The sequence below is a fragment of the Chenopodium album genome, chromosome 2, assembly GCF_948465745.1.
Source record: "Chenopodium album chromosome 2, dcCheAlbu1.1, whole genome shotgun sequence".
Lineage (NCBI taxonomy): Eukaryota > Viridiplantae > Streptophyta > Magnoliopsida > Caryophyllales > Amaranthaceae > Chenopodium > Chenopodium album.
The window spans coordinates 4619573-4643080 of NC_137835.1; the positions used below are offsets into that span (position 1 = coordinate 4619573).

Consider the following 23508-nt stretch of genomic DNA (forward strand, 5'->3'; position numbering starts at 1 on the left):
GCCTCAATAGCAATGTCCTCGTTTCCATTTTATCACCCGGGTTTCAAACATGATAACAAAATGCAACAAAATGCCAAGTAACCATACCAACATCTACTTACAAACACTATCCAGATACAATAAACAACTACAACTACTCACATTGTGAATGAAAAAACTAAAACGTGAAGAACATCATCAGAAAGGATTTTCTTTCTCATTCACAGCCAATTTAGGCTGTGTTGGAAGGTGTCCTAAGATAATTTTCCAATCTCATCACATGATGCTTCACTTACCAACATTATAAGATAAAAACTTTTTTTTTAAAAAAATCAAGATTTCAATAGTATGTTTAGATTGCTCAGTAGTGGCTGATATTATTGGTTCGATTCTGCCAGCAATTGTCCTCAGCTTTAACTCAGAAGAGGGAGCTTGGTATCCTCATTGCAATCTTTCATTAAATTTAATCAACCCTAAAATTATTTTTCAAAAACATTACTTCAAAAAATACAAAAAAAAAATGAGATAATTTGATGGGATCTCAGCATTTTGAAATTTATCAACATTAAAAAATTTCAGGATTTTCAGTACTAAAAAGACATCATTGACCCATAAAGATACATCTCGATTCCTAGGTAAAAAAAATGAATTTTTTTTATCAAATTAAAATTTATAGGCATCAGTATTTCAAGGTTAGCATCAATAAAATTCAGACGCAAATTACCCATTTGAACGATATAGATTCATCAATTGCCCAGTTTACTCAATTAAACATCAATCAAATTCATTCACCCATCAAAAAATAAAAATTTACTTTTTATATATCAAAAAGATAAGATTTTTACTTAAAAATGAAAAGATAATTTAAGAAAAGGGGATCAGTTCTCCAAGGTGAAAAAGCATCACAGAAAATCAGACGCAAAATACCCATTTGATAAATGGGATTCATCATATACCCCCAAAAATTCAATACTTAAACTTACGACATTTTAAAAGCGACGATTAAATTGAAGAGAAAAGAAAAAATTGAAATTTAAAGAAATTGAAAGACGATCAGAACCTGTCGGGATTCATTGTGTCATCAAACCCAGAAAACTGGGATCAGGGGATTGACAGACTATGAATATAATTCTTCATCTCGTCTATTTTTCCCCAATTAAATTGGGAAATACGAAACCCTAGATTTTGACAAATAAATTACGAGTAAAAGATTTAAAATGAAATTGGAAGGAAAAACAGGAAGTTAAATCGATGAAATTGAGCTCAGAACTTCTTAGAGGTTGTGTTTACCGTCATAGAAGGAATTCAGTAGAAGACCAACTCTGGACACGAAGTTTTTTCCTCATTGCTGCGATATTTTAAACAATAAACAGAAATTAAAGAGATAAAAGATTCAGAAAATTAAAGATACAAACCATGTTGTTAAAGAGAGAAATTTGAGTTTCAGAAGTGGAGATTCAGCTGATTGATTGATTGTAATTGAGGAAGACGATTTATTTATAAACCCTAAATAGAGTGAACTAGTGAAGCAGAAACCCTAATTTGAGGTTTAAGTTGGGTTTTGGGTCCGGCCTGTATTGTTGACCCTTGAATGTTGGCCCAGAGATTAGATTTCAATCTTTGGTACCACCTTACACTTATAACAATTTAAGCTATTTTGTCAACAATTACTATTTAAATGTTCACTTTAAAGTATAGCTACTATTTAATTAATTTATTTTTTTTGAAAAAATTACCGCAAAAACACAAAAACTTTGAGTAGTACTACTACATTTAATTTTTCTGGCAAGAATATCTGGTTTGGTGGGCTTAATTATAAGATTTCAATCAACTCCGGTACAAACACTAAGGGAAGTCGGTAGCCGAACATAGTTTTATGCAAATTATCTTTAATTTCACATTGTAGTTGTTTTAATTTCTCAATTGAATATTAAAATTAGGGTTCATAAGCAAAAAAATTGAATTTAGGGTTTTGCAAAATTGGAAAATTTGGGGTAATTGATGTAGACCACCGAAAAAATAAAATGTGATATTGCTACTCAAAGTTTTTGTGATAGTTTTTTCAAATAAATAAATAATGGTAGTTGTTTTGAAAATTGGTCATTAGGGCTACATTGAATTACCAAAATTTTAATTAATTCACTTAGATACTGTTTCGATTTACTGAAAACAACTTAACTGAATTGATTAGGGCTGAACTAAATAGAGCTGAAATGAACGGTTTATTAGAGAAGGAAATTAGGAACTGAAAATAAGCTAAATAGAACACGCCCTTAGTACTTACATTTCGTAAAAAAAAACTATATGAATATTTGATATTTTAATGTATATACTTGTACAGTTCTAACAAGCTATCACTTGTTAAGTTGTTATTAATTTTTTTTTTAGGGCCTGTTCTCTTACGTTGAAATTCAGTTTAGTTCAGTTCAGTTCAGCTCCTAATTTCCTTCTCTTATAAAATATTCATTTCATTTCAGTTTAGTTCAGCTCCTAATTTTCTTCTCTTATAAAATATTCATTTCAGTTCAGTTCAGTTCAGCTCAGCTCAGCTCCTAATTTCCTTCTCTTATAAAATATTCAGTTCAGTTCAACTCAGTTCAGTTCAGCTCCTAATTTCCTTCTCTTATAAAATATTCAGTTCAGTTCAGCTCAGTTCAGTTCAGCTCCTAATTTCCTTCTCTTATAAAATATTCAGTTCAGTTCAGTTCAGCTCAGCTCAGTTCCGCTCCTAATTTCCTTCTCTTATAAAATATTCATTTCATTTCAGTTCAGTTCAACTCAGCTCAGTCAATGAGAACATGCCCTTAGTACTCCATCTACGATCAAAGTTCAGTCAAGTTAGGATATCAATTTTTTGATCAAATAAGACTATAAAATTATATAGCACTTCACACCATATTATAACTTGTACTATTCATATAAGAACACTTTATGTCAGGTTTAGAAAATATGTTCTTGCTCTTCTTGTAAGTTGTGATTTTGTTAATTGTGACCACTTAACAATATCTAGGAAAAATCCTAAGACTCCGTAATATGAACTGTAAGGCAATGGTATATCAGCATTCAGCAGTATCTAACTTACAAATTTACAATGGTGCATTGGTGTCAAAAGTTTCCAAACAAAAGGTAATTGATATCCACATTCAACTTCAAAGTAAAAACATTTGTAGCAACTGAATCATTTATATCAGGTCATATTTTTGGGCTGATGGATAGCTTGATTAATTTCAGCTTAGTTAGGGCTTGTTCTGAATGTAACAGATCTAATTGGAGCTGAACTGAAGAAAAAAAAAAAAAAAAAAAAAAAAAAACCCCAAAATGAAGATTTTATAAGAGAAGAAAATTAGAAACTGAACTGAAATTAAGCTGAAGAGAACAGGCCCTTAGCTTGTCATTGGGCCAAATATAGGCCATACGTAATCAACATTGAATATTGTAGACACACATTAGAAATCTTTTGCTGCCGAGTAATTATCAAGCAAGTTTTATTTAGCTCTATTTTCGAAAATAGATAAAATTGATTTCAGCGTCACAAATTATTCAAAATGCAACCAAAAATAAACCTTCGGCTTGAACTCAAATCTAGAATTTAACTGTAAGCGACACTAAAATATACAAATGCAATCCTAAATAATTAGGAATGCCTGTTACCACCCAAGGGGAACTTGATCCGACAATATTTATGCTACTCTTTGTACTACATCGGATAATAACTAGCTTACATTAACCCTGTATGTTTATGAAGGCAAGAAACTAACGAGGACACCAAAGAAACAGAAGGCACCTGCAAAAGATTTGGCTCTATAGGATACGCTACTATGTTGGTGGACTGACTAATTTCACTGAAATATACTACTAACGGAGCAGTCGTCATGAACCCTCCAAATTGTTTCCCCCAAAAGGTTTGCTGTCGAAAGAACAGTCAGCTGTTGGAAGAAGTTATGTTCTGCCACTGGAACTGTGTTTGTAATGATCACTTCCTGGAAACAACCACTGGACAATCTCTCAATTGCTGGTGGACTGCAAAACAAACATCAATAAATAAGATTAGCAACTGGTTAAGTGGCGATTCATATATCGTGTAATTTACTATATGATAGGCCAAACTTGTAAGACCACGAGTATTTCTCAAAGCATTGAACGTAATCATTTTTCAACTCAAATGCCAAGTACCGGAACAAACACATTTAGAAGTGCTCTTGGCACAAGTTTTCTGATGAATATAAAGCCTTGAAAATGGAGGAGCCAAAAGATCTAATAGTCCTGTCAAGAGAACAACGAAGGAGATGCAATGGAAAATAACCATGGAGGAGCCAAACAACTCTAGCGAGTCATGAGTAATAAAAGGTGCTAATTTACAGAGTTTGCATACGTCATCTAGTACTTGATTATAAGTCATAGTATAATTACTAACCAACAGTCACAGAATTAAAGAACAAGCTCATAAGAGAAAAGGCAATTCAGTGAACCTCTTCACAGAATAACAACACATCAATGTTAAAACTTGCATCCCCAAAAAGGCTACAACTTTGGGCAAGGTAAAGGAGTTATCGTATGCAGCCAACTTTCTTAATGTAACAGGCCTTTTCGGAGACTAGCCAATAGTGGTGAGGATGTTTTACAACTCACACTTTAAAACCTCTTCACAAAACAGAAACTTAAATTGAAAATAAAAAAAAAATCTTACCTAAAAACAGCATGAGTGCAACATGCATAGACTTCTCTAGCCCCCTCTTCATGCAGCAATTCTGCACCTTTTGTAATAGTACCTACAGTCAAATTTTTCATTAGTTCTCATATTATTTACATACACAATACTTTCACAACCAAATGTTAAGAAATGCCAAAATTATTTAGCACACTAAAACACCCAAAATCAAAAGACTAACCCGCTGTATAGCATTGTTCAATTGCTCATACAGATCCCCTGACCCCATGGCATGGGCAGGGCAAATGGTGCAGACATTTACTAATGAAACAGGCTAGTATAGACATAGATTACTAATCCGTATTACATTAGGTGGATAATATGATAAACGGACATGGAAATAAAGCCCTCCAGATAAAAACATCTAAGCAATAAATGAGCATTGAATTCCTTTAAGCGCTCTTTTGAGCTCCAAGAAAAAATAAGTCGAGATTTGCAAGACTTTAACTTATTACTCAGCAAAAGAAAACTTGTCACAACGGTAAAAGCTGAAAGTTATCATGTATACTACTTCCAGCCACGAATAAAACCATGTAGATAGCTAAATATATCCTTTTACAGAACAACTTACCAGCAGTGTCTATCATGTCATCCAACATAACAGCGACTTTTCCTTTCACATCACCAATAAGATTCATCACCTGCGCCACAAAAATTCAGGTTAAAGCGCCGTAAGTTACTTTACCTTAATGAATACCAAACAAGATAAATGTTATTTTTTGGTGTTTAGAGAGCCACAAGAGCAGGGGACAAGATAAATATTATGAAAAGACACAAAAAAAATTATAACAACAAGCAGTCAACATATATGCAGATTGTGATATGCGTAAGGATGAACCAAGTATGACTTCATTTTTTAATACATGTATTGGAATTAAGTCCATGAAGGAGGCACATATTCTTATATTGAAGATGATTCAATCATCTAAAGCCTTGGAATAACAGTGTTTGCCCTTAACAGCAAGAATATTAAGCACTTGACAATAACAAAAGGATAACTCACTACTCTATGACTTTCAGCCAAAGGACCTCCAACTTCCAAAAAACAATACTAGTAATACAAAGACAAAGATATAAGTTTTTTTTTTAAAAAATAAAATACTTAACTGATATGCTGGATTATGCAAATTCCTAACAAAACTATTTTAAGGAAAATCACCTCAGCTACATTGTGAGCATGCCGTCTTTTATCCACAATGGCTAAAGGTGCATCAGACAGCTTTTTGGCAAAAGCACGGGCCCTTGCAACTCCTCCAACATCAGGGGAAACTACAACCAAGTCACTTGAAGCTATACCCTTGCTTGCTAGATAATCAAGTATCACGGGCTGCATGCATATTAATGAAAGCATTAGAAGTTGCAAATGATCATCTCTAGATGTCAACAACATTCATCAGTGCATGTATTCAACACCATCAAATTGTTACCTGACAGTATACATGATCTACAGGAATATCAAAGTATCCCATTGATTGCCCAGAATGGAGATCACATGCCAGCACCCTGTCAGCACCTGCCTTTGTAATGAGATTTGCAACTAGTTTGGCAGCAATGGATTCACGGCCCTGAGTCTGAAATAAACAGGTAGATTCAGACAATATGGTTTCTACACTTCAATCATATGAAGTACCCAACTGGAGACATCATAAACTATGAGGTAAGAACCTCAAAAGATGTGATATAGACATAATGACACATAGTAAGTCAAGTAGATAAAAAAAAAAACTTGACACTGGTAATTTCAACCTGCAAAGCCAATCAATTGAACCATAATCACATCAATAATCAACTCAAATCACAAAGATCTCTTCAATTTGGTTTTGAATTTCAATAAAAGTACCACGAATACCAAAAGACGAAATAACCAAGGGAATATCAAGAATTACTTGCCTTCCTATCTGCTCTAGCATATCCAAAATATGGAATCACTGCAGTAATATTTTTAGCTGATGCTCTACGACAAGCATCTATCATAACTAAAAGCTCCATTAGATTTTCATTTGCCGGAGGGCTTGTGGGTTGAATGATAAATACATCACACCCTCTGACACTCTCTTCCAGCTGCACATAAATCTCACCATCTGCAAAGCGTTTTATCTTCACTTTTCCCAGCTCCAGACCCATGTACCAAGCAACTTCCTAAACACAAGAAGCATCAAAATGAAATAACCGACAACAAACACTGATTACAAAAAAAAAAGACAAATCAAATATTGGGATTATAGACACCAACCATAACTCCATAAGCATAACTAACATTGTTTCAGCTGAACACATGAAAATTAAAAGGACAATGATATAAACTACGAACCGACCTTAGCCAGAGCAGGATTTGCCAACCCTGAAAACAGTTTCAGCCTTGTATTACTCCTATTTACAGAATTCTCTAAACGTCTCGAGTGCAGGAACTTTGGCAGTGATTGCTCGTCGAGAATTGGGACAGATGGTCGTCCATTAACCGTCTCCAACGGCTCTGAACCATTACATTTCTACAAGAGATGCAAGGCAGTGTTACAAATTTACAACATATTACAAAAGCAACAAAAGCAAATCATGAATTCAAACTCAATTAACTGATTCAGCCTGTCCTGCTTCCTCATAACTAAGCTTAGAACACAATTTTAAGAAACTCGATTCGAGCCTAAACTACACACCATTCAATCTCAAATAACCGATATTTAGAAATTAAATCTAGTTTCAAAAAGATAACAAATTATGAAAAGTGATTTTTTTTATTTTTTTTTTTCCTAATAGTTAAAAATACTACAGTATATCTGTCACTATTAACTCCGAAATAAATAAGAACAGTAAAAATTAAAATTCAAGAGCAGGTGTTGAATTAATTGAAGACAGATAATTTTTTTTTTAAAGGATATTACAAAAACATAATCCAATCAACTTCCATAACTGCACATTCTATAAGTGATGAAATTAATCATCAATTTAGTCGCACAAACTTCATGAAAATTATAAAGTTGAATTATAACATTCTTAAAATTAAAAAAAATAAATAATTAATAAAACCATGCATTATACCAAACTGACACCTAAAAACAAAGAAAAAATCATCATAAATCAGAAACACCACCACAGTTCAGTTCTGGATTTCATAATTGTTACGGAGTACATTCAAATAAATCGCAACCAAAAAAAATTAAAAATATAAAATAAAATTAAAAAAAAAAACATTAAAATACAATTAAATAAAAAAAAATAATAATAAAAAAAAGACTTACAACGGAAAAAGGAAGAGAGATGCGGCAAGGCGGCGAGCGAGGAGGAGGGGCAAAAGTAGGGCAAAAGGAAGTAGAAGAAGACGAAGAAGAAGAAGATGACAGACAGCGAAGAGCCATTGACGCCATTGATGAAAATCGAAGAATTAGGGTTAGAGTGAAGCGACCTTTGACATTCACGGAGGGAAAATTAAAAAAAGAGGAGAGAGAAAGAAGAGGAATTTGAATGGCGGTAGCAGTCTCTCTCTCTCTTACAAATTACAATTGCTGAGCTTTGGCTTACTGCGGAGAGTCGGGGTGTATATATTTCTTGTGATGTCGTAACTTTGCGCAACTTGCTTTTTTGGGACTTGGCCCCTCTTTGCCTGCCTAGTAGGAGAGGAGAGAGACAACTACTACTATTGTGTATGTGGACAGGGGAAGGGTGAGCAGGGCACTGCGCTACGGCGTACATTTTATTTGACCACTTAACTACGGATTTACTTTTTTCGGTTTTAGTTGTATTGTCGTAACTCATCTATTGAAACGATCTAAGCCATATGAGGTTGGGGTGGCTGGTATACTACGGAATTAATATGAGTAAGGTATGGTTTAGATCTTGAAAAAAAATTATTTGTTCATGGAGTTACTTCTATCTAGACAAGGCAATAACATTACTAAAATTTACGATAATATTTATGAATATTTTATCTCATCCGATGTTAAAGATCATTTTTTAGAAAAAGGGTCCAATACTATTTTTTTTTTTTTTTTTTTTTTTTTGCAAAAGGAACTAAAAATCATTTTTTTGATGTTTGTATCATTGTATGGACGTGTTCCCCCAAGGAGTCTTAACCTTGGCGGAGTTTGAGTTGAATTAATGAAATCTACTGCTTGTTTCAAAAAAAAAAAAAAAAAAGTTTTTCATGTATTTCTTAATAGGAAAATGTTATACATACCCCTTAGGACTACATATAAGCATTAAATTTACACTTGAAAATCGTAAAAAGTTAAGAAATCATCAAAATATAAACACTAATAACAGTGCTTCTTAATATACTCCATTCTATTAATATTTTTATTATTACGAGTAGTAATTTAGACTTTAGAGGTTTGATGTAATAGAAATTTATTACAAAAGGAAAGATATCAACATTATCTTTTGGTTATGGAATCTTAAGTTACCCTTTAAAACTCTATATAGTTAAGCCACATTTTCTATCCATTACACACAAAAAAAGACTTTATTTAGATATTTACACCCAAAAATAAATAAATAAATAAAACAATTTGGTAATGCTTATAGACTTAGGCCTTGTTTGATTCACCTTAATTTTGCTGAACTGAAATTATTTTTACTGAACTGAACTTATTTTTACTGAACTGAACTTAATTTTTACTGAACTTAAATTATTTTTACTGAACTTAAATTATTTTTACTGAACTTAACTTATTTTAACTGAACTGAATTATTTTTACTTAATATTATTTTTTTAAGGTGAAGAGAACAGGGCTTTAATAAAGTACTTAAACCTTGAAAATACTTTTACATATTCTCAAACATTGGTCGTGGAAATGGAATAGTAATAGTAATAGTAAGGAATGAAAAGTCCAACTACGATTAATAAAGGAATCATCTAATTCATAAAAGATGCACACCTTACTGTAAAGTCTGTAATGCATGATGCATGCAATTTATAAACAAAGACTTGTTACTATCATTATCAAATATATACTTTTATTTTAATGGTTGTGATATAAATGTAAGTTTCTTATTTCTTTACAAAAATTACTACCATGTACTTTTAATTTGTATGTTTTTTAGATTTCACCCTGTTCTCTCTTTGGCTAATTTGAATTTGGAAAACAGTTTTGGATGGTTAGGTTTCAGTCCCCTCCCAATTATTATTGTTGGACATCAAACATGCGATCTTCCGTATCAAGTACAGTCTCATTCATTACTACACCAACAACCAATTGGTATTTACTATGTATTATTGATAGAGTTTTATAATTTATTCTGCTTAGAGTGTAAAACTAACGCATCAACTTAAATTTTTAGTTGAGATGATATTTGCTAGCAATGAATCAAAACTCATTGTAACAAGATGTCAAGTTTTCAATATATTGTATCAAAAGGCCAAAAGCTATCACGATAAAATAGTAATAGATTCACATCAGATCCACCCTTCACTTTTCAAATTATAAATTTAGCATTAAGCGATTGAGCATCATGTTACATTCAAATTCCAACTAAAGTTATTGACATCAACAATTCAACATCGTTATTCCATACAAAATAGTAAACATCATGAACTCGTACACCTTTTAATGAATTAGATGATACTAGGATAGTTATCCCTTTCTCTAGCTACAAAAAAACAAATAATTGAAGTACTACGGAGTAGATACATTGTTGATTATGAACATACCATAACATCAATCTAGAAGATGAGATGAAAACGTAAGCATCCATCTTTTTCGTTGTTAAAAAAAGAAAACGCATTCCTAGTCTTTAACTCGTGTAAGCCTATAACTCGTGCTACATCTTTGGATCGACAGAGGTGTGTTTTAAACCATGAAAGTACACTTTTCAAAGAGACACGAGAATTTCTAAGCTAAAACACAAAACACACACGTAGACCAACCATGAATTCCCCACTTGGACTTGGACTTGGACTTGTTAGTGGCAACCCGAATATCATTCGGTGGTGAGGTGGGGTCATCCTACTCTTTTTTCTATTTTCTTGGTAGTTTGCCAAGTGCTTTAAGATTACATCAATTACATGGAAATGAGAAAGCATTGTCATCTTCTTCGTGATATTCTCTTAACAAATCTATCCTTCTTTAAAATCTCTTGTGATTTATCGAAATGAACTGATTAGAGAGAGAAACAAATTAGGAACTGAACTAAATTGAATTAAACTGAACTGATTGGAGCCGAACTAAAATAATCTGAACAGAAATTAAGCTAAAGAGAACAAACCCTTAATAAAATGAAATTACTTCTTTCTACAGTTCTTAGCTTCATGGGTTTTTATTCCATGATTGGATTTTGGTCTTGAATGGAATGGTATGAAATCATTTGACATGTGTAAATCTCCGCTGATCACGCTTGATCGTATGATGTAACGATTCGAATCGGGTTTATATATTTGTCAGATCAATTTAATAGATCATTCTCTACTTTTTTTTTTAAGTATTGTTATTGTTTAATCAAATATGTATGTCATAACACAACTTCGATTGAACTTGTTCCAACCTTAAACGTTGATGGATGCATTGTACATATATCTTCATTGTACTTGATCTTTGTTTGCTCATCTTGATCCAACATGATCATTATGAGTTTATAACATTATCCACTTAAGATAAGATTAAAGACCTAATCAGCCAAAATGCTAAATTTGTTAATTTATTTGTCACGTATCATACAGTATATTCTTACCCCAAACCATGAAATTTTGTGCAATTGATGACAATGCACCTAGTCATCTCAAAGCCCATCAGTTTCAAAAAAAAATGTTCTTTTTTATGAATGCAAAATTGCAAACTAAAAGTTAGAGCACTCTCACTCATGGGCATTTTTTTGCCCATAGGAGAATTTAATGAAAAAAAATGAAATTTTGGCTTCCCACTCATGAGCATTAGAAAAAATGCCCATGAGGAAATCCTCAAATGCCCATAGCAATGGCAAAAATTCATTGCTACAGTAGTGTGGGCCATGGTACCAAATCAGCAAAAAAAAAAAAAAAAAAAAGCTACACATATTAAAAATAATGTAATGATAGTAATATTTTAGGAGAGAGAAAAAATAGGAGATAGAGTAGTGTGGGTTTTTTTATTAGCCCATGAATGTGTGAGAAGTTTTAGAAAAAAAATGCCCATGAAAAAAAGTGAAAAAGAGGAGTGAGAAAGTGGGTAGAGAGATAATGTCATTTTTTTTATTTGCCCATGAATGAGAGTGGTCTTACATCCATCCAATTTTAATGCTACGACTGTTCAATTTAAGTAAGTATTTCTCTTGATAGGATTAAGTATTGTTGCACAAAAGGTCAAGTACTTATCAACCCAAAAAATAATAAAAATAATAATAATAATAATAAAAATAAAAAATAAAATAAAAAATAGAACAGTTTACATCAACATTAAGCTAAATTGAATTTTGAAAGCTACTCAAAAGACTAAGTAAAGTCTAAAACCGTTTAAAACAGGTTTTGGAAGAAACATACCATAAGAAATGATTTTGTGTGTCGTGACTCATGAATGTCAAATTGTCATTTGACATTTGCTGTGTTTATTTCGTTGTTAAGTTCGTCAACAGTTGAACTGCAAACTCGTACATTGACAATTATTGCTAGCCACTTTGAGTTTTGTAGACTGGTTTTGACACAGTCATATTTGTGAGGCCTTCTATACGAAGATTTCCAACGATTATTCCAAATAAAAACTGTGGTCTTACAAACCAAACAAAGAAAAATGAAAAATGCACTATCATGATTCAAGGACAATGTTTCCCACCCTTGTATTGGTTGCACTCCATATTACTGTCGCCTATTTTGCATCTTGGCGATTTAATATAAGTTTAGCCGTTTAGGCCTCTATATTGAGCTTTAGCCCCTTCGATGTGTCACAATAGGCTATGTAGTACAATGAGCTGCTTACTACAGAGAATGATCATTTCATTCACACAATCTCCTACTTGATTGACTGCTTATTAGCTACATATGATATCACAAGAAACGCGTTGAGCTTTGGTTTGGAAATTTAGCAGTCCAATCAAATATAATATTGTCCAGAACTCTCTTGTTTCAGGACAAAAACTAAGCCTCTTGAATATAGAAAATTCTAATTCATTTTAGAGATGATCAAAATTGATTGCCAGTCAGTAAAATGCAACACAATTTTGAATAGTAAGCTGGATTAACACAAATGCTATGCCTTTCTACAGTATACAAATGCAGGCTACATGTACGGCTCCAATTCTCATTTTCTTCATCTTTACCCTTCACTCTCACACCACCCTACCTCTATAGAAAAATTAGAACCATGTACCACTTCAATGTTAAAAGGACACTTCGGAGTGGCTGGAAAACCTTGCTGAAGAGGTTTTTTCGTCTCTGCAGAATACCCCTCCACTGATTAACTCCTCTTACCACTCTAGCCAGGCAGTTTAAGGCTCCCCTGACGATTGGTTTGATGCCCCCTCTTGAGACTGCAATGAGAAAAGCCATCAATACTCCAGAAGTTTACAGGCTGATAAAGTGATAAATAATCTGTAAGAAGCCAAATCCAACTCATTGGAAAAGGGACATCCAGGCATGTATGGAAATCTGAGCCGAACCCAGTAGCAAAGTTCAAACATCCAGATAATACAATTAAATTCTAAAGAATGACCCCGTGAACTTCATCACAAAAGCATAATTAACTTAAGAAACCAATTTTAAGTGTGTAGCAGGGGGGAATGGAGGTAAGATTTGATTTACCTGTTCAGAGGGTTGAGAGGAAGACATGAGTTGGGAGCTTTCCATATTTGTGAGCAGCTGAGTTACAGTATTTAAATGAGGAATGCTGCACACATGTAAACCAACAAGATGGGGAAACACAAAGAAAGGATGCCCAATGATCAATTGATAGATACAAATGGTCCAATTCTTGATTAAAAAAAAAAAAGAGGCAAAATTATAAGATACAAAACCTCTGCAAACCATTTTCCATATATGCATCAAGTGAGGAAATCACTAGTGGAAGCTGCTGCAACACCTGCACCATTTCTTAAGCGACTAAGAATCAAATTTGAGCTAGGCACTTCTGCTTACATGAGTCTTATAAATGAATCAACATACTTGTCCTGTATTTTTTATGGTATCAGTCTTTGCCAAAAGGTTCTTGGGAAGCTTTGCCAGGTGAGCCTACACATGAACAAAATCAACACAATTAACCAACTTATACGCTAGAATTGTTCATTTCAGAAAAAACAATTCTCAACTCCCATTCAGAAACAACCCAAATGTAAGCTTATCTTGTCTGTCGTGCATCGCAGAATCAGTTGCCATTGGTATGATCAACTGTCAAACTTAACTAGGTACAAACTTCAGTATTTATTCCCAAGCATAGAACCCAAACAAAAATTACGTAAAGGTTTTCTCTATCATAATTCCACTAGTATGATTAAATGCCACATGACTTAACTAGGTGCACCACCTTTGGTACTTTTCCAGTATAAAACCCCAAAAAAATGTATGTAAATGCTTCCTTTGCCTGAGAAACTAGGAGAACATTCTTTTCCTTTCTCTACCTAGGTTTTGAAATGTTTTAATGCTATTTTCAGGCTAGCTATACTTTCTCCAAAAACTAATTCAACTCGATTTCTTATATCCTTACTTCAACTTACTCGTTTAATCATAAATACTATCCCACATCATCCTTCCACATTGCGTCCATTCAAAGGTCACAAAGTGCTACAATCCAATGAATCAATGTAATTGAACTACAGTATTATTCTTCATTGTCTCACGATTCAGCAAGTGCTCCTATATACAGTGATGGTTAAGTCTGTTGGTGCCCTAAAGGCTAAACTAATAGGTTCAATCACCAAAACGAATAACACATTCAGTCAGGGTATTAGCTATGCACAATACAGTATGCATAACAAACAAACGAACGAACATACCAATTAGGCTTTAGGCTTCTAGCAAGCAAAACTGCAAAACCAACTTTCCCGAGCAATAAAGTAGGTTTCATTTTACTCCATAATTCATTAATACCCTACTCATGTGATCAATTTCTTGGCCTAAATTGGATCCTTATGTAACATTTCTCGACCCAATAATCTAATTCCGATTTATGCCCGATCACCACTGTGCATTCATCGGTTCATCCATATAATCAATTGATACATGAAGAATAGCAAGACTAAAGCACCATTATATATCACCTAACACTCAAAAATTATAATCACTTTGATAACTTTGCTTAGGATTAGAGCAAAGAGCAAAAAATATCATTTTGATCACCTGGGTCTCAGCCTTCCAAATTATTAGAAACAAATCCACAGACTTAACTAAAATCAAGAGCAATGTACATAACATGATCAATCCTAAAAACAGTCAAAATAAAGATTAAAAAATCCAGCTCCGAAACCCTAGAAAATCAAATTTGGGGAAAAATGATACATGATAAATTACCCTCCTAACAATAAATGATAGCATGAATTTGTCAGATTCATGTAATTAACTGGAATTTCCAGAAAAATAAAATAAAAAGGAAGTATATAAGATAGAAGATAAGTGGAAACGAGGAGAGAGAAATGCCTGAGAAGGAGAAGAATTCTGCATAAGTTGGAGAAGATTGGAGGTGGATTGGATTGACTGTGAAATCTGATCAGCCACTGTTGCTTTCGCCGTCCCTTCTCTACTGGTTCGTCCCCTTCCTCCCGTCGTCGCCATTTTCACTCCAAACAAAAAAAAAAAAAAGTATGGAAGCTCACAACAGTAATTTTCACTTTTTGTTATTGTATTGTATCTACTATTTTTTCTCTCACATGTCAACCCGAATCCAAACCCGAGTTATTGAGAGAAAATTCGACTCGAAATTAACCCAATTTGATCCATTTAATATATAGTATTTTTTTTTTGCGCTTAGAAAGACATAAGAGTGAGTTATTAAAATCAATAACAAGATCTTCTGAAATCGGGAGAAAAGTTTTAATCACCTGAATATCCCTCACTTTCCAAGCGATTGATATATGGAACATTGAAGCTTCTACAAAGGTGCAAGACTTTTTTTTTGGAGATTGTGTACTGACATAATGCCCACTAAAACGCTTCTGGAAACTCAACTCCCTTGGTAGAAAATGCAAGTTGCCCTTGGTGTGATTTGGCCAACAATTTGTGTAATCATGCTATCTTTGACCGCATGTATGTGCAGTAGCTGTGGGGAGAGGGAGGGTGCGGGAGGTTGCTAGTAGATAGGAGTGGCACAATGTCTGACATGTTGTGGCTCAAAATTATAATGGTGAAGTCTTGTTTGTTGCTACTTCAAGGATTAGAGCTGGTTGACACAAAAATTGTAGAAAAAAGGGAGCTCCTATTGACGCCGAAGCTTGTGAAAAGCTACATATATGAAGATGTTGTTCTAGTTAGATTGTTAAGTTCTCATCAATTGTCTCCCAAGGTTGCAGTTTATTTCTCGATTTAGACTTAAATAACTATGAGTTGACCATTGGAGAATTACCTTATTGAACATTGCCTCTCAATTTAATTGATCAACGTTTGTCAGTAGCCTTAGAATAAGAAGGTGAATTCCTCGCTATCTCCGCCAAGCATGGTTGTCTAGTTGGAAATGCATCCCTTACTAGAACTTGTTGTGAACCCATACTCCCTCTGTCCCTAAATTTTTATCCCATTTGACTTTTTACGGTAAGTTTAGATTCTTGTTAAAATGTTATATTTTCATTTATGTATGCGTAAAAATTATTAACAATTAACATTAATAAAATATTCCGTATACCATAAGACAAATTTGACCAATAAATAAGGACGGAAGGAGTAATACACAATTATAAACATCTCCTCTCATTGTTACCCTCACATACACAGACACACTACTGCGGGTTCTGTACATGCGCAGCTACGGCATACAACATCGGACCACACAAATTTAATTGACGTTACGATCTTCAATCCTCTCATCTGTGAGTTCGTTCATTCATTCATTCCCCTTTCGATTGAATGTCCCCTTAACTTAATTTCTCAATTTCCCCCTTTTTAAATTGAATATTTCCCTTTAATTTTATTCAATTTTGCATCAAATTAGAGCAGATTACAAAAAAGATTGTATCTTTCTTATTTTTTTCCGATTGAATCTTTGTAAGCGCAGTTAATTTATTGGGTTTTGAAACATAAAATTTGTTGTTGAAAATGGGTTGTACTGTGAGGGAAAAGCACATTAGAACAAGTAGAAGATCAAGATCAATGAAACCCACAAACACAGATGTTGATAATCTTCATCATCATCATCAAACTCTATTTAATGATAGAACTTCTGCACTGGCTAAGTTTATGCTTGAATCTGGGTTTAAACCATGGGCGTATAACATGGGTTTTAGTGATTCTATGCAAAATGGTGTTTCAAACCCTAATAATAACCCAAATTCTAGTAATGCCCAGAACCCTAGTTTTGATGATTGTGGTTGGGGGTATTGTACTGAGGAACAATTAGAGGAGATTTTGTTGAAGCAATTGGAATTTTTGTATAATGAGGCGCTGTCGAAGCTTGTTTCTTTAGGGTATGATGAGGAGCTTGCATTGAAAGCAGTGTTGAAGAATGGACATTGCTATGGGGGTATGGATGTGTTGACTAATATCTTGCATAATTCATTGGCTTTTTTGAATAGTGGGTGTTGTGGAAATGATGGGGGCCATGGGGAGTCCGAGCTTATTTTTACGGATTTGAAGCATTTGGAAGAGTATTCTCTTGCGGGTATGGTTTGTCTGTTGCAGCAAGTTCGTCCCAATTTGAGTCGAGGGGATGCAATGTGGTGCCTCCTTATGAGTGATCTTCATGTGGGTCGGGCGAGTACTATTGACATTCCTATGCTTTCCTCACCTAGTAATGCAGTGAGCAATGTGGAAAGTGTTAGTACCAACTCCTCTGGTTCTGGAGTTAGTGTCCCCCCTGGGTTGTGTAAGTTTCATGGGGGTTGGGGTTTTGGAAATGGGCCCAATTCAGAGCTTCCTAGTAATGATTTTGGTGGCTTTTTCCCGTATTCAGAAGCTAGCATTCAGAGAGAAATCGATTGTGCTAAGAGGTTTAATCTCAGTCCTTCTATGAAGTCCCTGTTGAAGCGGAATGTTGCAGCCTTTGCTGCTGGGTTCCGCTCCAAACAGAAGCTACAAATGCAGTCTCAACCTTGCGCCAGCTCTGTGGTTAGTGGTGATTCAACAAAAGAAACTGCATCCGCCACTGTTGATGTGCCAAGTGAGCCTGGTGTGGAGTCTAATGATAATAACCAAGACATTGTGAACTCTTTGTTGAGTAAATTTCAAGATTTGAATCTTGATGAGAATTTAGAGTGTGTTACGGAGGATCAGAAGGATGAGATAATCTTGACTTTATTGCATCAAGTAAAGGATTTAGAGAAGCAGGTAAATGACCGTAAGGAATGGGCTCATCAGAAGGCAATGCAAGCTGCTAGAAAACTTAGCAGTGATTTGACAGAACTTAAGATATTGAGAACTGAGAGGGAGGAGACTCAGAGGTTAAAAAAGGGTAAGCAGACCCTGGAAGATTCAACCATGAAGAGGTTATCTGATATGGAGAATTCTCTAAGGAAGGCTAGCAGTGAGGTTGATCGTGCCAATGCAGCTGTTAGACAGCTTGAGGTTGAGAATGCTGAAATTCGAGCAGAGATGGAGGCTTCTAAGCTGAGTGCATCAGAGTCAGTCACAACCTGTTTGGAGGTTGCAAAGAGAGAGAAGAAGTGTTTGAAGAGACTTTTGGCATGGGAGAAACAGAAAATGAAGATGCAAGAGGAAATTGCTGCTGAAAAACAGAAGATTGCTGACTTGCAACAGCAATTTCTGCAGATTCTTGCAGATCAGAAGGAAGCTGAGGTGTGTAAATGTGTAATAATTGCTTATATTTTTGTTATGTGCTGTTTTTACGTGCACATTTATTTCCCTGTCAACTTTTGCTGCAATTACTCTCTACCAGTGAAATGCTGCTGCTGTGATGTATTTTTTTTTCTATTTCGACTCACTTTGCGATCTTCTTAAGGTAACTAGGAGTCTAGGACTTTATCTGTTTGACATGGGTCTCATAATGGCGCTTTTTCATGCGATTAATTGTCTCATCCTACGTCACTGCTCGGTGTAAGAGTAGGAAACTATCAGTAAGTTGATGACCTAATTTGCTTAGATGTAGTTCTTTTTACACCTTTTTCTCTCCATTCTACTGAACAATTGAGCTAACTTGATACAATATATCCTTCTTTGCCAGTCTATATATGATTGTCATGGTTGAAGATATATGTCTCTTAGGAAGGAGTACTCTTTTTGTAACTGTTTAGCTTTATGAAGCCAAATTCATAACCCTTTTGCCCTACATCATGGCCTGTATAATATTTGGAGGTCATCCTACACATGGAAATTTCATAAATGTTCTTAGTATTCTGTTGTTGTTGTTGTTGTTTTTTTTTTTTCGAGCTATGATATTTTGTTGTGTGCGTTGCCTCAATCTAGTACAGGGTATGATTTTGGAATGTGGGTTTAATGGGGAGGGTGATCTGTCTCTCAGATCAGAATTCTTCCTTTATCGTTGGCTCGATTCCCCTCAGATTTCTTTGTTTGTTCATGAAATCATGAAAAAATTGAAAATTTATTCAGATCTAAGGATTAGTTTGAAATGCACACGAGTAAGAAAGGATTTCAGTGCCATTTTTAATGGGTGGCACCCTCCAGAGTTCTGCTAGAAGTTGGAACTGAGCAAGGGTGAAGCTCTTCTTTACCATCATCTTTGCTGATTTTGCTTTTGTTGACTTACCATTGAATAAATCTGGAGTTTATAATCCGGCATTTCATTTTGTGGGAGGATGAATTTTGCTGATGTGAAATGCTTAGCTGAATTTTGGATATGGAATACTAAAGGTTATTTTATGTCACGTGAGATTTCATACTATCATTCAGGGAATCTTTTCATGAAATAGCTTTTTATATCAATTACTCGGTTGACACTGATTTCCATTGCATTTTAGGGTACTGACCAAACAAATGGAGATTGTACTTGCCAAGATGGTGTCTTATCTTCTCTTTAGTGCATATCACATTATGTGTATCCATCTTTTCTAATAACAGAAAAGGGATAAAAATAAATAAATTCTGTAATATAGGATATTCAATTGTCATGTACTTCCTCTGTTTAATCACAACACTTTATCTATCGTGCTTGTTAACGCAAAATTTTGACCGTTAATTTATATGTTTAATTATGTACTTTGCATTAGTTAAAATTCACTTAAAAAATACCTTTCATCAAAAAAATTATAAAAAAGTAACATAGTTACATTATTATGTTTGTAAATAATATGGTCAAACTTAGTATATGAATAGTGCTAAAGTCTAAACACTGTAATAAAAAAGAACGGAGAAATTGTATTGTTAGTGTTACTTAGATTCCATTAATTGACCTGATGCTGAAGTATCAGCTGCTTAATCTACATGTAAAGTAGGTCAAATATACTTCATGTGACGAAGTATATATTATAGCCTTGAATAACTTATGCAATAACCTTTGCTGCTTATGGTGTTGAGTATTGGTTGATTTTTGTGGGAAAAAATAATCCTGCATGCTTCAGAAATGAGAGGAAGGGTTTGTGTATGTTATGTGTATGCTTCTAAGAATCTAATTTATTTTTCATGTTGTGTACTAAGACTTGAATTGTACTTTATGAAGCAAGGGTTCCTGATTTACTCTTAATAGAGGGAAGATGGCTGATTTTTCTGCAAAAATCTCACTCTCTTTTTTGACAAAAAGTAGCCCATTTTATTAAGTACTCTACTTTATCAGTTATCTGCCTTTATTCCCACTTAAGTATTTTTTATCTTGTTCTGTATATTTTTGTGATTATTCATTTAATGTGGTTCTGCAATTTTCTGAGCTTTGCTTCACATTATACAGTTGATAAAGATCTACATGCATTGTTGTTAGATGAATGTTGACATTAGCTATTTTAAAAAATTGCCATTTACTAACTGAATACTGAATAGAATAGTTGGACAGCATAAGGACTGTATTTCTGAGGTAATTTCTCCCATAGAATGCATTGTCATCTTTATAGATGAATCAATAAAGCAAATACACGCTTCCTTGCTATATCATTAATATATGATTCCATTGAGGTTAATGCCTTGTATTCTATACTCGGTCTTGTGATTATATGTAAATTTGCTTGTTTATCAAGTTTTAAGTGATATGTTTTTCATTGGATTCAATTCTGAACCAAGCATTTGTTTGAAGGTGGCTTCTAGTCAACAGCTGTAATGCACTTGCAGGTATATTACTATGGCCCCGTTTGGGAGAAAGCTGAAAGCTGAAAGCTGATTGAGTTAGCTGATTTTGACTAGCTGATTTTATTAACTGATTTGACTAATTTATTGTATTAACTGATTATATAAAAGTGTTTGGTAAATAGCTGATAGCTTAAAGGTGATTGAGTATGTGAAATGACCAATAAGCTAATTGTGGGGTAGGTAGTTTAGATAGGATTTTAAATGAAATGAGGTTATAAATGTCATTTCACAATAATTAATGAATAAGCTAATTGAAAAAGCTCCTAAAGTGAGCTTTTTCAAAAAGAGCTTATTTAGTGGAATAAGCTCTTTCAATAAGCTTACTACCAAACACTTGTGTTAGCTTGTTTGACTAGTCAATCAGCTAAAGTTAGTCAAATAAGCTAATATACCCCCAATAAGCTTACTACCAAACAGGGCCTATGTGTAGCTGTGCTTTATTTTCTGTTTTTCTGTACCTGTTTGTCCTTGTTTTGGTTAATTTGTTTGATATTTTTGGTATTTTCTGTCCATTATCTTCCCCATAGCCCCAAAAAGAAAGAAGAAAGAGATCTTGAAACGAAGGGGAAGAAAATGTGGCAAATTAGTAGCTTAATTTAAAATCTTATTCTGGTGTCTGAGCTGTTTGTTGCTCACAATATTTTAAAGGGTGGTGCCATTTTCCTCTGGTTGGCTGCTTATAATTCCAGCTGAAGTTAGCTCAAATTATCTATTTACTAAGTCAAGTATATTATGACAGGCGAAGTGGAAGAAGGAAGTGAAGAAAAAGGAGCATGCGATGACTCAGGTGGAGGAAGAAAGACGTTCCAAGGAAGCAACAGAGGGAAACAACAAGAGAAAGCTTGAAGCCTTGCGCATGAGGATAGATATAGACTTCCAGCGTCACAAGGATGATCTCCAAAGACTTGAGCAGGAACTGTCCCGCCTGAAAGCAAGTGCACATCTCATTGAGCCACATCGTGATTCTTCTGATGCTTTTGCTACAGGACGCCCCGAAGCTGCAAAAAATCAAGGGGGGACTATTGCAAGGCTTCTCCGGGAATTGGATGAACCTGAAAAGGAAGGGTCAGAGAGAGAATGCTTGATTTGTATGAAAGAGGAAGTTTCCGTTGTGTTCCTCCCTTGTGCACATCAAGTAATGTGTGCTAACTGTGGCGAGGATTATGGGAAGAAGGGTAAAGCGATTTGTCCCTGTTGCCGATGTCCCATTGAACAGAAGATTCGCGTTTTTGGTGCTAGCTCATAGACACTCAGTTTGTGGCTGAAATATTTTTCCTGCACGGACTTCTACAGGTGAGTACACTCTGCAGGAAACAATGTATGTAAATAAGAGGGGTTGGGGAGAAGAAAAATCGTGTTATGTGCTTCTGTTTTCAAACTATCGAAGCATGATATGCTATAAAATAAGTCACCAGGAAGGTGATTCGACATGGCTACCAGATGTTTGACTATACTCAGAACTTCACAGATGGTATATATTACATAACCCTGTTCAGAAGGGAAAGCTAATACTTTGATGGTAAATTGTTGTAGCCTCTGATGGAATAAATTGTGGTAAACTTTACTGTTCTTTTGCATGCTTGTGATTGCTATTATTCTTCGGCCTTGAAAATTTTCCGATATATTTGCAGTGATCTTTGTTGATGTTCTTTATTATGGAGTACTGTTTGTGATGATAATTGCTGTAACTCTGCAAGTAATATTAGCAGGAAGTATAACCCAGAAACAGATGTTGGAGGTTGCTTAGATTTGAGAAAGAGTTCGCTAAACTATTATTGGGTATTAGTTGGCTGCTAAATGTTAGCCATTCAGCCTCAGTCTTATAGGAATTAGGACACCTAGATTTCGGTGAATTTTGTTAGGCTAGGTCAATTTGATGTATTGCTGGGTCCAAATTTTCAGGAGCAACGTGTTATAGTTACTTGATGTTCGGAAGGAGTCCTGAAGGATAATGATGTAAACGAAATTCAATATCATGATGAGTTTATTTGATTTCATCGGTCATGCTAGATGATATTTGCTACTCCATGTTGTACATTTGTTTCACATCTTTGTTTCATAGTAAATTTGAACTTTGAGCAGTGTTAGGTGAGTTCAATATCTGTTACTCGTGAATCTTTTACCACTATAGATAGCTGCAACATTAATGCATATGGCCATAAAGGAATGATTAGGCTTGCTTGGTTAATGTAGAGAGAGCTATAAAAGACAAATAATTCAAATGAGATCTGTGTACAATTTTCATAACCAGCTGACCTCTATCACTTACTATGATAATCATTTTCCTTGTCATCACGTACGGTCTAACATCCATATAATCATTTCCTTATCATCACGTACGGTCTACATCTTGACTTCCAAATTTTGTTAACTACTTCTTCCGTCCCATAAATTAGTTAACCCAATCCGACTCACAGATTAAAATGATTAAAACTAATTGTATATTTAACAATTATGTACCCAATATAAATGAAGATAACTAGACTTGACTCGAACCAAACACGAATTGAATGAAGCAGTATCCTTTTAGCAATTGTGG

General features: G+C 34.4%; 3 protein-coding genes and 6 non-coding genes across 9 annotated transcripts; 1 reads left to right on the top strand and 8 right to left on the bottom strand.

The window, feature by feature from the left end:
- Nucleotides 1–170: 170 nt before the first annotated feature.
- Nucleotides 171–267, bottom strand: LOC145608717 (small nucleolar RNA snoR31/Z110/Z27). The gene has a single exon (XR_014105873.1). It is a non-coding gene; the product is annotated as a small nucleolar RNA snoR31/Z110/Z27 (small nucleolar RNA).
- A 69-nt stretch (nt 268–336) lies between these two features.
- On the bottom strand, nt 337–434 carry LOC145607116 (small nucleolar RNA R30/Z108). The gene has a single exon (XR_014105505.1). It is a non-coding gene; the product is annotated as a small nucleolar RNA R30/Z108 (small nucleolar RNA).
- Nucleotides 435–650: 216 nt separating this feature from the next.
- On the bottom strand, nt 651–738 carry LOC145608764 (small nucleolar RNA Z101). Its single transcript, XR_014105884.1, has one exon. It is a non-coding gene; the product is annotated as a small nucleolar RNA Z101 (small nucleolar RNA).
- Nucleotides 739–849: 111 nt separating this feature from the next.
- On the bottom strand, nt 850–940 carry LOC145608750 (small nucleolar RNA Z101). The gene has a single exon (XR_014105882.1). It is a non-coding gene; the product is annotated as a small nucleolar RNA Z101 (small nucleolar RNA).
- An 88-nt stretch (nt 941–1028) lies between these two features.
- On the bottom strand, nt 1029–1121 carry LOC145608820 (small nucleolar RNA snoR14). Its single transcript, XR_014105903.1, has one exon. It is a non-coding gene; the product is annotated as a small nucleolar RNA snoR14 (small nucleolar RNA).
- Nucleotides 1122–1238: 117 nt separating this feature from the next.
- Nucleotides 1239–1330, bottom strand: LOC145608813 (small nucleolar RNA U61). Its single transcript, XR_014105900.1, has one exon. It is a non-coding gene; the product is annotated as a small nucleolar RNA U61 (small nucleolar RNA).
- Nucleotides 1331–3525: 2195 nt separating this feature from the next.
- Nucleotides 3526–8188, bottom strand: LOC145593732 (ribose-phosphate pyrophosphokinase 2, chloroplastic-like). The gene is made up of 8 exons (XM_081650068.1): nt 7924–8188; nt 7003–7176; nt 6578–6826; nt 6115–6258; nt 5847–6014; nt 5259–5328; nt 4667–4748; nt 3526–3999 (listed from the first exon to the last, which is right to left on the bottom strand). Exons 1-8 carry the CDS (start codon nt 8047–8049, stop codon nt 3819–3821), a joined length of 1194 nt encoding a protein of 397 aa, XP_081506194.1. The 5' UTR covers nt 8050–8188; the 3' UTR covers nt 3526–3818.
- A 4444-nt stretch (nt 8189–12632) lies between these two features.
- On the bottom strand, nt 12633–15401 carry LOC145580311 (tobamovirus multiplication protein 2B-like). The gene is made up of 5 exons (XM_081637743.1): nt 15213–15401; nt 13746–13811; nt 13598–13662; nt 13386–13470; nt 12633–13114 (listed from the first exon to the last, which is right to left on the bottom strand). Exons 1-5 carry the CDS (start codon nt 15345–15347, stop codon nt 13073–13075), a joined length of 393 nt encoding a protein of 130 aa, XP_081493869.1. The 5' UTR covers nt 15348–15401; the 3' UTR covers nt 12633–13072.
- A 1089-nt stretch (nt 15402–16490) lies between these two features.
- On the top strand, nt 16491–22603 carry LOC145593763 (MND1-interacting protein 1-like). The gene is made up of 2 exons (XM_081650117.1): nt 16491–18515; nt 21709–22603. The coding sequence occupies exons 1-2, from the start codon at nt 16821–16823 to the stop codon at nt 22213–22215; spliced, it is 2202 nt and encodes a 733-aa protein (XP_081506243.1). The 5' UTR covers nt 16491–16820; the 3' UTR covers nt 22216–22603.
- The last annotated feature ends 905 nt before the right edge of the window (nt 22604–23508 follow it).